Below are 12,047 nucleotides of genomic sequence, written 5' to 3'. Positions count from 1 at the left end.
AATAAGACACAGGTTGTAAAGTGCCCTACTTCAGCAAAAGCTTGATGGTGTCCCTGCTGAGTCCCAGGAGAGAGCGAAGGCCAGGGTCCCGTCTCTGAGTTTCCCTGACCCCTTCCTGGAGTCCAGGGCTCCCAGGAAGAAACACTGGCATTGGTCCCTTTGCTTTGACTTCTGGGGCAGAGACCCCGAGCCCAGGGAACGCCTTCTGCAGCCCCATGTCCTCAAAATCCAACCCGACCAGGTGGCGGGGCATTGGCTGTGCTGAGGAAGCTGGAATCTGACCCTGATGGCTTGGGGCCCGGTCTCCATGGCAGCTGAGCATTTATTACCCAGGCCTCCACCCAGCTTGGCAGACTTTAGACTTGAGGCTGGAGGAAAGGGAACTGAGAACTCGGTTCTGGGAACAGCGAGCCCACGGGTGGCAGCCGGGACCCCAGGATGGTGAGTGAGGGTCTGTGTCGGCCTGGCCAGGGCTGGGGGCCTGAGCCTCAGATGGAGCCCTCCCCTGATGACTGTTTTCCTTTCTCTGCTGCAGGCCAAGTTTCTTTCCCAAGACCAAATTAATGGTAGGTTGGGTTTGTTCTTTAATTAGCAACTCAGCAAAATATGGGTCTCATTAGGCAATTTACTCTGCCTGTGTTTTCATGGTGGGAAGGAAGGTGGCTGAAGGAGGGCTGGGCCCACCCGTGGGGTCAAGAGCTGCAGGGAGGCTGCCATTGGTGAGGTGGGGGTCAGGGGTAGGCCTCCAAAATAGAAATGTGGCTTTATACTTGTCAGAGTGATTTACAAGCCAGGGTGCCAAGACAGAGCTCACTAGGTGTCCCTCCAGAACCTGACCAGTTGGATTTGGGGACTGAGGGAACTGGGGATGGAGAGAGAGACCATTAAAGGCATGGCTGAGGCCAGGCACAGTGGCTCACGCCTGTAATCCCAACACTTTGGGAGGCTGAGATGGGTGGATCACGAAGTCAGGAGTTCAAGACCAGCCTGACCAACATGGCAAAACCCCGTCTCTACTAAAAATACAAAAATTAGTTGGGCATGGTGGCATGCGCCTGTAATCCCAGCTACTCAGGAGGCTGAGGCAGGAAGGAGAACTGCTTGAATCTGGGAGGAAGAGGTTGTAGTGAGTGGAGATCATGCCACTGCACTCCCACCTGGGTGGCAGAGCAAGACTCCATCTCAAAAAAGAAAAAGAGAAAAAAATAAAAACTCTGGCTGACAGGGAAAGAGGAGGGGCTTTGTAACTGAGACAGAGCACAGAGGCCAGGTCTGCACTCTCTGGCAGGATGTATCTCTCTAGCCTCAGTCTCCCTATCTGTAAAATGGGGGAGGGGGGGAGTTCACTGAGCCCCTCTGCCCTGGCACCAAGACTGGTTTGGGCATGAACACTTTATTCCCTGGGTCCCCTACTCTGCCAGCCCCCGACCAGGTTTCAGTTTCACACAGTGCAGTGTTCTGTTTCCACAAGGTCAAGAGCAAAGGGTTGGGTTACAAAGAACTCTGGGGCCCAGACCTGGACCAGGGAACCTCACAGCTGCTGCCCCCTGCACCTGGCAGGAGAGGCCCAGGAGGCACAGCCAGCTGCTGCTTGAGGATGTGACCCTAAACCTGTCCCAAGAGTGGACATCAATGGGCTGGAGAGTCCTCCTAGGCATCCCCATTCCTGCAGGTCTCTGGTGAAACATTGCCTTCTCAATGAGTACTTTGCTGGGACTGCAGATAAAATTAGAGGCACCCTGTGATCCAGGGCAGGGGCCTGAGAGCCCAGCCAAGTGGGGTTAGGGTTTCCTGGGCCAGAGTTCCAGAGTTCTGAGTATTCCAAGCTTGGTCTAGAAGGGCAGGAATTGTGAGCTCCAAGTAGCACCTCCACGTAGACTAGACCCTTGGAACTCTTTATCCCAAGAGGAGGGCCAGGGCAAGAGCCGGGGCTTGTAAAACACAGGGCCTGGGGCAGCGCCCTCTTGCCCAGATCTAAAGGTGATACTGAACAGTGGACTGAGGGCTGGAGTCCAGCTCTCAGCCTCAGCATCCTCCCACCCATGCCTGGTTTTGAGGCTCACTGACCCTCCCTCCTGGACAGCCAAAGCTCCTAGATGGGAAGAAGGTAATTTCTCTTTGCATCCCAGTATCTGACACCAAGAAAGTGGCCGCCAATGTTAAATGAATGTGTGGAAGACTGGATGGGGTGACCTAGTGAGGTGGGAAGACAGGGGCTCTGGAGGCAGCAGCCCCAAGGCCTGATCACCCCTGAGCCTGTTTTCTCACCTGTGAGCTAAGGACAGAAGGGGATAATGTCAGTTTCGTGCTGGACACTGGGCTGGGCACAGCCAGGTGTCACCCACATGTCAGGTGGGTCTGCCTCACTGCAGCTAGCAAGAGCCGTATTTTTAGAAATCTTGCAAGCAGGATGTTAAAGCCAGCCAGTACTCAATAATGTAGGATCAAACAATGTTTCAATCCCTCCATCTATCTACACAAAAAGTGAAAAAGAAAACCCTATTGTGATCAGCGGAGCTGGAGAATGGAAAGAAGTTTCAATTTAATGAAATGTATTTGGTAGAAGGGTGAGAAACACCCAGTGAATCACATTAGCTTTAATGACCATTCATTCATTGGAAAAAGAATTGCACTCATTGGCATGCAGCTTCATCTGTCAAATCATGGTTGAATCAAAACTATAGCTTGGCAGTGGATCTAAGAGTTGGCAAAACTTGGGCCGGGTGTGGATGGCTCACATCTGTAATCCCAAAAATTTGGAAGGCGGAGGCAAGTGGATCACCTGAGGTCAGGGGTTTGAAACCAGCCTGGCCAACATGGTGAAACACTGTTTCTACTAAAAATACAAAATTGGCCAGACACATTGGCTCATGCCTGTAATCCTAGCACTTTGGGAGGCCAAGGCGGGCAGATCGCCTGAGATCAGGAGTTCGAGACCAGCCTGGCCAACATGGTGAAACCCTGTCGCTACTAAAAATACAAAAATTAGCTGGGCATGGTGGCGTATAATCCCAGCTACTCAGGAGGCTGAGGCAGGAGAATCACTTGTACCTGGGAGGAAGAGGTTGCAGTGAGCTGAGATTGCACCACTGTAGTCTGGGTCACAAGAGCATGACTGTCTCAACAGCAACAACAAAAAATAAGCCCGGTATAGTGGCGTGTACCTGTAATCCCAGCTACTTGGGAGGCTGAGGCAGGAGAGTCACTTGAACCTGGGAGGTGGAGGTGGCAGTGAGCTGATATCATGCCATCATACTCTAGCCTGGACAACAAGAGTGAAACTCTGTCTCAAAAAAAAAAAAAAAAAAAAAAAGAGGTGGCAAAACTCCTTTGTGATAATTAAGTGACTAGATGGAATTTATTTATTTATTTGAGACAGAGTCTTGCTCTGTGCATGGCATGATCTCTACTGATTGCAACCTTCACCTCCCACTCGGGATTCTTCCACCTATCTCCTGAGTAGCTGGGACTACAGGCATGCGCCACCACACACAAAATATTTTAAAATATTTTGCAGGCATGAGGTCTGGCTATATTGTCCGGGTTGGTTTCGAACTCCTGGGCCCAAGTGATACTCCTGCCTCAACCTCCCAAAGTGCTGGGATTACAGGTATAAGCCGCTGCACCCAGCCCTGGATGGAATTTATAATAGAGAATAGCACACATTTCCTTATTATTTGTAAATTGTGTGCTACATGCCTTGTACAGTGCAGAGTATACAAGCACCTATATGATTAGAGCAGGTTGTTAAACACCTAGCACAGCTGGTGTTATCCTAGGCAATGGAGTCTCGCTCTGTCTCCAGGCTGGAGTGCAGTGGCACGACCTCGGCTCGCTGCAATCTCTGCCTCCCGAGTTCAAGCAATTCTCCTGCCTCAGCCTCCCGAGTAGCTGGGACTACAGGCACGTGCCACCACACCTTGCTAATTTTTGTATTTTTAGTAGAGAAGTGGTTTCACCAGGTTGGCCAGGATGGCCTCTTGACCTCGTGATCCGCCCGCCTCAGCCTCCCAAAGTGCTGGGATTACAGGCTTGACACCGCTGGGCTGGCATTTGCATTTTCAAAGACTTACGGGTATTTTTAATCCAATTCATTTAACCCAATTAATCCTTTCATTCAACAAATGTTTGTGTCCCTTCTTTGTGCCAGCCCTGTTCTGGGCACTAGAGATACAACAGTGAACACAAAGACAAAATCCCTTCCTCACAGGACGGGGGGACATCAGGGAGGGGAGGACGCAAAGGAAAACAGTGAAATAGATTCGCTAGTATGTTAGAGGGTAACCTGGCAGGAGAAAAAGCAGGAAGGAGAGTGGGAGGTGACGGGGGAGAGTGGAGAGGGGGTGGAGGAAGGAGCCAGCGGGAAGCCCAGCTGGGTCTCCAGCACCGTATTGTCTTGTTCTAGCATAGTAATTCCTGGTTCAGATCTGGCCTTCCAGCTGTTTAGAGGCGTCTGAGGCAGGGAGACGGCACCTATCTGATGTGAAGGTTTGTTAGGAGGCGGGCCTCTATTTAAGCCCTGGCCCTGCTGATGGCAAGGACCTGTCACAGGCCCCGGTGATTGACAGCTCATCAGGGAGGGGTGCAGTGCACCCATCTGCAGTCAGGCTGATTCTGGCCCCCAAGGGTGCGATGAGCAGCTTCCAGCACAGATCTGGCAGGGACATCAGTGGGCCTTGAACCTACCCTCACCTGGGGGCAAACCCAGACAGAAACACAAGGTGAGCGTGGCCCTGAGAGGTCCCCAGGGGCATCCCTGCCGTGCTAAGGTTAAGCTCTGCGCTTGGGGCAGCCCTCTCTCCCGGTCTCCCTGATGTGAGGTGATGGCATTGTCCCCTCTGGCACTGAGCCCTCTTGCAGGCAATTGGGTTTTGTAGGAACAAAAGCTGGGGTCTTCTTAGGCCAGAGTCTGGCCCTGCTTCCCCTGGGCCTCTTCAGTCACTCCACCTGGTCCTGTCTTTGGTTTGCCCCTTCAGAAGCTCAGGTCAGGCTCTGGAAAGTTCTGAAAGGGCAGGTAGGTGGGACTGGGGGTTTCCTCTCAGTCTCTCCACAAAGGCTGCAAATGTGTCTCTAAATGGTACATGGCAGTCTGCCTGTCTTTAGTGACTGCCCCCCGCCCTTGAAATCCTAGACACGAAAAGCTACCAGGGAGGCCTGAGTGCCTTAATGAGGGAATGTGAAGGGACCCCTGGTCTGCGCTGGGAATCTGGGGGGGGTCCTTCTGCATCCTTCCTCACCCTGCTGCACGCAGTGCTATCTGCTCTGGAGCTGAAGGCAGTGTGGCCTGGTGGGCAGAGCTGCCCTTCAGGAGCCCAAGTGCCCACAGCCAGGCTCTCAGTGTTCAATGTCCTGTGCGCACATGGGAATATGAAGGGGTTCACAGCAGGTTGTGGGGATGAAGCGAGGCCCTGAGGCCCTGAGGCCCTGAGCAACGCGAACTGTCATTGTTGCTGTCATCAGCTAAGGGGCTGGTGTCCAGGCCCCTAAGGACCCACCCGGGTGGTGTCAGAAGCAGGAGAGAGAACAGAGCCCTGAGCCCCAGGCCGGGAGGGCCAGCGTGGGGCCACTGGGTTCCCATGGCTCCAACTGCAGGCCCAGGTGCCTAGTCTGAGTTGGACAAGAATCTCCCTGTCCTGATGGCAGCCCCACCTACCCCCAAATCAGATGCTCAGTCAGCGGGGTCCAGGGACTTTTCCTGAACTCTCAGCTGACCTTCCCGAGCCTCCCATGGCCAGAGCTTGTGAGACAGCTGTGTCAGGCTGGGAGCCCTTGGCTCTAGCTGCCTTCCACCTCCACCACCTACTGAGGAAGAAAGGGCTTCAGTCCCTGGGAGAACGTCTCAGCAGGACCCCTTGAAGTCTCTGAGAACAGGACCAGGGCCTGAGTCCAGGGACAGCTTGAGAGTCAGCAGCCTGGAGGCCAGGGCAGGGGCAGCAGGCTCAGAAATGTCCCAGCTGCGATGATGACAGTGATAGTATCACCGCTCTCTCCTGGGCCTCCTGGATTTCTGGCCCTCACAGTAATCCTGAGCCTTTATCATTCCCATTGTCCAGAAAAGTTGTGTTTGCAGAGGTCCCTGGGGGTCTGGACGCCCTGCTGTGGGCCCTGGAGGGGCACTGTCCCAGGAGTTCTAGTCCTGTGGGTTGGTGGGGAGGAGGAGGGAGAAGAAAGAGAGGGGGTAGGGAGGACCAGATAAAACACAGGACACCCAGTTAAATTAGAATTTCAGACACAGGACAAATACTTTTCCAGTGGAAGTATATGTAACTATGCAAAATTTGGGACACACAATAAAATGTACTCAGTGTGGATCTGAATTCAGTTTAATCTGGCAGTCCCGTAATTTCATTTGCTATATCTAGCACCCTTGGGAGGGGTGGGGAGAGAGGGACAGAGGGAATGGGCAAAAGGAAGGGGAAGACAAAAGAGGGAGAAGAGACCCAAGGACAGGGAGGTTGGCATAGGCGGAGAGTGACCAGACACTGCTGACCCTCCCTCTGGGCTGTGTGCAGAGTACAAGGAATGCTTCTCCCTGTATGACAAGCGGCAGAGGGGGAAGATAAAAGCCTCCGACCTCATGGTGGCCATGAGGTGCCTGGGGGCCAGCCCGACACCAGGGGAGGTGCAGCGCCACCTGCACACCCACGGGATAGGTGAGTGGTGGGGGGACAACGGGGAGTGGGGAGGGGCCAGCGGGTGGTGCAGACAGTAGAGGTGTGAACAGCTGAGTGTGAGGGGCAGGTGGCAGGGAGGGCTCCTGGGGACCCAGCTGTGGCAGCCCCAGACCAGGAGCGCTGCAGCTCACTTGGGCTTTCTGGAATCCTCCTAGCAACCAGTGACACCCCATTTGACAGACCTCAGGATCTAGGAATTCTAATAGACCTATCAACCCAGGGAAAACTGCGCTGAGTGATCCCAATGTTTTTACAGAAACATTTCCGTTTGTTGAATATTTGTCATGTGCTTAGCTCCCAAAACCTGATGAAGTGGGCACTCTCCTAACCACACCTTTTTTTTTTTTTTTTTGGAGAGGGTCTCGCTCTGTTGCCCAGGTTGCAGAGCAGTGGTGCGATCTCGGCTCACCACAACTTCTGCCTCCCAGGTTCAAGTGATTCTCCTACCTCAGCTTCCCAAGTAGCTGGGATTACAGGCGTCCACCACCACGCCTGGCTAATTTTTGCATGTTTAGTAGAGACGGGGTTTTGCCATGTTGGCCAGGCTGGTCTCGAACTCTTGACCTCAGGTGATCCGCCTGTCTTGGTCTCTCAAAGTGCTGGGGTTACAGGCATGAGCCACTGCGCCCGGCTTGCTTCCTGTATTTTCAACAATGAGAACATATACAGCTTTTCATAATCAGAAACAAGTTTTATGTTTTGTCATGTTTTTTTCTAAGAAAACAAGGAGTCGTTTCAGGGGCCGGGGTAGTTGTCTGCGTTAGGGGCTGGACACTCAGGAAGGAGGGGCTGGCCCAGGGGAAGGGAGGTCCCCTGGGAAGAGCACTTGAACTAGAGCCCACAGTCCGATGCTCAGTCTCAGGCCCCAGCTTCCTCATCTCAGGGGGCGGTCACTGCCATCTGCTAGGGTTACCAGAGGCCCCACTAGAGGATACCTGCAGTGGCACTGGGAGCCAGCCCTGGGGCAGGCCATGCTGGGCCCAGACGAGCCTGTGAAGGCTTGCAGCCTGGCGATGGGATGCTCAGAGGTCTGATACCTGAGATCCCCCAGGTCCAGCTCCAGAGTGGTGGTGGTTTCCTTGATTTCTGTCTCCTAAACAAACAGGAAGTTGTAGTGGGGCAAGTTTTGATTTCCTGCAGTGACATCCAGGCCAGGGCTCATGACGGAGGGGCTTGGGCGGAGGCTGCAGTCAGGGGAGGCAGGTGAGCAGCCCAGCCTGGCTGGGACTGAGGCTTGAGGCCCAGGTGGGGCCGCTGACCCATCCTGGTAGTTGTGCTGTGGTGGTTGCCGAAGGTGGAATGGACGACACAGGGACCTGTTTCCCTGCAGTTCAGGGCAGGAGGGAAGCGCTAGAAGGGAGCAGAGGAGCCCAGTGCTCCATCTGTGGATGGGACCCTGCACTCTGAACTTTGGGGTGATGAGAAACATCGTCGCAGAGGATGTTGCTGAAATGAAGAATGTCCAGTCCAGTGAGAGGCCCGTGGTGGGAAGTCGCTGGGGGTGGCTGCATCCTCTTCACTGTGACCACTCATTGCCACATCCTGCTGCTCCCTGGTCAGTGGCCCTTGAACCTGCTGTGCAGGTCCCACAGGAGGCCAGCTGGCTTCCCAAGAGCCTTTCCCTCTGCTCACTCTGCTGTATTTGTGGGTTTCCTAGATGGAAATGGAGAGTTGGATTTCTCCACTTTCCTGACCATTATGCACATGCAAATAAAACAAGAGGACCCAAAGAAAGAAATTCTTCTGGCCATGTTGATGGCGGACAAGGAGAAGAAAGGTTACATCATGGCGTCGGACCTGCGGTCAAAACTCACGAGACTGGGGGAGAAGCTCACCCATAAGGAAGGTAACAGCCTGGGGCCTGTTTCCCAACAGTCAGAGGGGATTAGGGGGTTGGGAGGAGGGCACCAAAGCCGGGTTGATACCACCAGGGTGGTGCAGACCACCTCCACTGCTGCGCACACAGGAGACTGTAAGCAGATGCCACGCTAGGTGGGTGCTGGACTGGAGCCAGGGGAAGAACCAGAGGGCCTGGAGGGGTGCAGGGTGAAGGAGCAACCTGGAGGAAACGCAGCTGGGACCCCACAGGGCAGGGCAGCTGGAGCAGACAGTCCGGCCTCCCACTGTGTTCAAGCTCTCACCGTGGGGCTTCATCTAGTGCATATGACACCCCTGGGAGCACAAGTGCTGCCTCCTACTGATAAAGAAGCAGGGGCAGTGAGCAGCTCCCCAGTAGCAGCGCCAGGCGTGAAGGCAGGTCTAGACGTCCCTGCTCCTCCTCCCACCACAGCATTCTCCGAAGTTGCTGCTGAGGTCAAGTTTCCAAATTGAGGTGCTACTTTGCTCCCCTTCCTCCAGAATTGGGCTGCTCTAAGCTATTCCAGAAGGGGGCTGCATGGAGAACTTTGCCAGGACAGTTGGAGAATTGTAAAGACAGGCGGGGCTCCTGTTCCCAGAGCCCCATGAGAAGGGGTCTTTGCTTTGCACCTTCCTGCAGCCCAGCAGGCCTTCCTGCCTCAGAGCAGGACAAGACCTGGGGTCTTCTAGGAAAGCCCTTTGTACACCATCAAGGGGATCCCCACGCTGGGCCATGTGCAGCCTTTGTTCTTCCAGCCTGCTCTGCCTGAGGCCAGGGCCCTTGACCCCGGAGTCTGGGCTTTCTAGTTAAGCTGCCCTGCTTGCCTGTGGTTGAGACAGGAGAGCTGGGCTTGGCCACAAGTAGGTGCTGAAAAGAGGCTTCAAAACGACAGACTTTCATCTCTGGTTAATCACAATAAACCACTGGAGGAGCGGTTGGACTCCTGAATGCTGGGAGACCTCAGGTGAGTTTCCTAACCTCTCTCTCATCTCACTTCCCTTGCTGGAAATGAGGGTGCAGTAGGTGACCCCTCAGGTCCCTCCTGGCTACCACTCTACAAATCAGTCTGCTCAGATTTTAGCTGATGCCACTAAGGCACAGAACAGAGCTTAAAAATTGCCCGACATGCAAAAATTAGCTGGGCATGGTGGTGCACACCTGTAGTCCCAGCTACTTGGGAGGCTGAGGCAGGACTGCTTGAACAGCAGGTGGAGGTTGCAGTGAGCTGAGCTTGTGCCACTACATTCCAGCCTGGGCGACAGAGCAAGGCTTGGTCTCCAAAAATACATACATATATATAAAAACAATCACCTGACAGCAGACTGGGTCTCTGTACCCTGCTTTTCCAGGCTTACCTCTCGTAGCTGTTTTCATTTACATAGATAGGGAAGACATGGGCTGCCCTTCCCTCCCACGCTGCCCCCAGGACACTGCCCGGCCCTCTAGGCAGCAGGTGGAGTCAGCAGAGGGAGCATGCCTTATTTTTGCGCGCTAATGATCTCCATCTAAAGCAACAATGTGGACCCAGACTCACATACATCTCCCATAACCAGCAGAGAAAGGTTTCACAGAAACCATGTGTTCCAGACAAGCAGGGACACCGAGTTCCCTCCCACTGGCCACAGGAGACAGGAAGGAGGATACCAGCGGCAGGAATCCTTTTTCTGAATGATTGAAAGACAATGTTCAGTTTGATTAAAAAGCATCCTTGGAACGGCCGGAGAGGGCTGCAGGTGAAGCCTTCTCTTCCTGACGCCTGGGACCGGCTGACTTCAGCACTTTGGCTTTCTATGGGTCTTTGAGACGGAGTGAGAGGCTTATTCTACTCAGGTGTCCTCAGACTCGGCACCTGGCTAAGTCCTGCCCCGCTGCTCCCGTGGGAAGAGGCTGCAGTGACTGGCCTTGGAGCTGCTGTTGGCCTGCCCCTGGGATGGTTTTAACCAGCCGGCTGATTGTAGAAACTTCTCCACAGAATGAGATGAGTTATAGTGCCCTCGACATTCTCCCAATACTCAGAACTACTATCGGCTTAGGCACAAGGCATGGGTAATTACACTTGTGAGAAGGATGGTTAAGCAGAGAATCATGGGATTTCTTCTCACTGCCTGGAGGTGTGTGGCAGGTGTCCAGACCTGGGAAGTTGACATAGCAGTGAGACTGCTTCTGCAGAAGGATGAGGCTGGGCTAAAGAGCCATGGTAGGTTGGCCCCAAGAGGCTGTCGTGGGGAAGACAAGCTGAAATGGCTCTTGCCAATGCCTGGGACAAGCTAGTATTTTACCCCAGGAATCCAGAACCAGAAGAAACAAGCCAATGAAGTGATTTTTTTTTTTGGAGTGAGGGAGAACAATGGCAGTTTTGTATGCTGCGAGCTCTCCACACAGTTGGATTTATTTTTCTCTCATAAAACCCCCATCCCCCAAACACACTTTTTTTAGAGGTGATGGTAGCAGACACTGCTTGTCACTAAGTCCTCTCTTGGCGTGGGGGCAGGAGTGGTGAAGAGCCCCGGCTTGGGGGAGAAGGCAGGCAAGCGAGGGGCAGGCCGAAGCCTGGGGCTGTGGAGGACGTCCGCTCTGCCTGGAAGTGGAGCTGCAGAAAGTAAAAAACTCCAGGCCAAAGATTTCTAGAAATCCAGGCAGAGGGGTCATATTTTCATGAGAAAAATAAATAAATAAAAGCACAATGTGGCATCAGTGACCAAATCCTTACCAGTACACCTCCCTACTCCCTGCCCCTGCAGAAAGCCTGATGGGCTCAAAATGTTACCAGTGGCTTAGCAGGGCAGGGGTAGGTTGTCCATTTCTGTTCACTGGTTTACTTCCTAGTCTATGGGAATAGTTAACTGGACACTCAGGAAAGACCTTAGGGGAGCCCTAGTCCCCAAATGACTCAACTTTTTTATAATGGAGCATTAAAGCCAAACTGAAAAATTAATGTGATTTTTTGCAGTGGATGATCTTTTCAGGGAAGCAGATATCGAACCTAATGGCAAAGTGAAGTATGATGAATTCATCCACAAGATCACCCTTCCTACACAGGACTACTGAAGGAGAATGCGAGTGCCTCCCCTGGACCTGAAAACTTGGAGCGATTAATTTTTAAAAAGAAGTGTTGGGCCGCGCACGGTGGCTCACTCCTGTAATCCCAGCACTTTGGGAGGCCGAGGCGAGTGAATCATGAGGTCAGGAGTTTGAGACCAGCCTGAGCAACATGATGTAACCCTGTCTCTACTAAACATACAAACATTGGCCGGGCGTGGTGGCGTGTACCTGTAGTCTCGGCTACTCCGGAGGCTGAGGCAGGAGAATTGCTTTGAAACTGGGAGGCGGAGGTTGCAGTGAGCTGAGATTGCATCCCTGTCCTCCAGTCTAGGCGAAAGCGTGAGACTCCGTCTCAAAAAAAGTATTCTTTTCATTTGGGGGAGATGGCAGTAGCAGAGGATAACTAGCAACCATAATAGATGATTTCATCTATGGTAGGAACAGATCTTTAATAAAGATTTGTGGGAATTTCA

General features: G+C 53.2%; 1 protein-coding gene across 1 annotated transcript; it reads left to right on the top strand.

The window, feature by feature from the left end:
* Positions 1 to 271: 271 nt before the first annotated feature.
* On the top strand, positions 272 to 12,047 carry CALML4 (calmodulin like 4). Its single transcript, XM_017976717.4, is given in 6 exon segments — positions 272 to 391; positions 394 to 441; positions 536 to 566; positions 6,513 to 6,653; positions 8,332 to 8,520; positions 11,483 to 12,047. Coding segments are annotated over 6 exon segments (612 nt in total). The 5' UTR covers positions 272 to 286; the 3' UTR covers positions 11,581 to 12,047.

Source organism: Callithrix jacchus, chromosome 8 (genome assembly GCF_049354715.1).
Source record: "Callithrix jacchus isolate 240 chromosome 8, calJac240_pri, whole genome shotgun sequence".
In the NCBI taxonomy this organism is placed as follows: Eukaryota; Metazoa; Chordata; class Mammalia; order Primates; family Cebidae; genus Callithrix; species Callithrix jacchus.
This window is presented reverse-complemented; position numbering and strand designations above follow the sequence as displayed.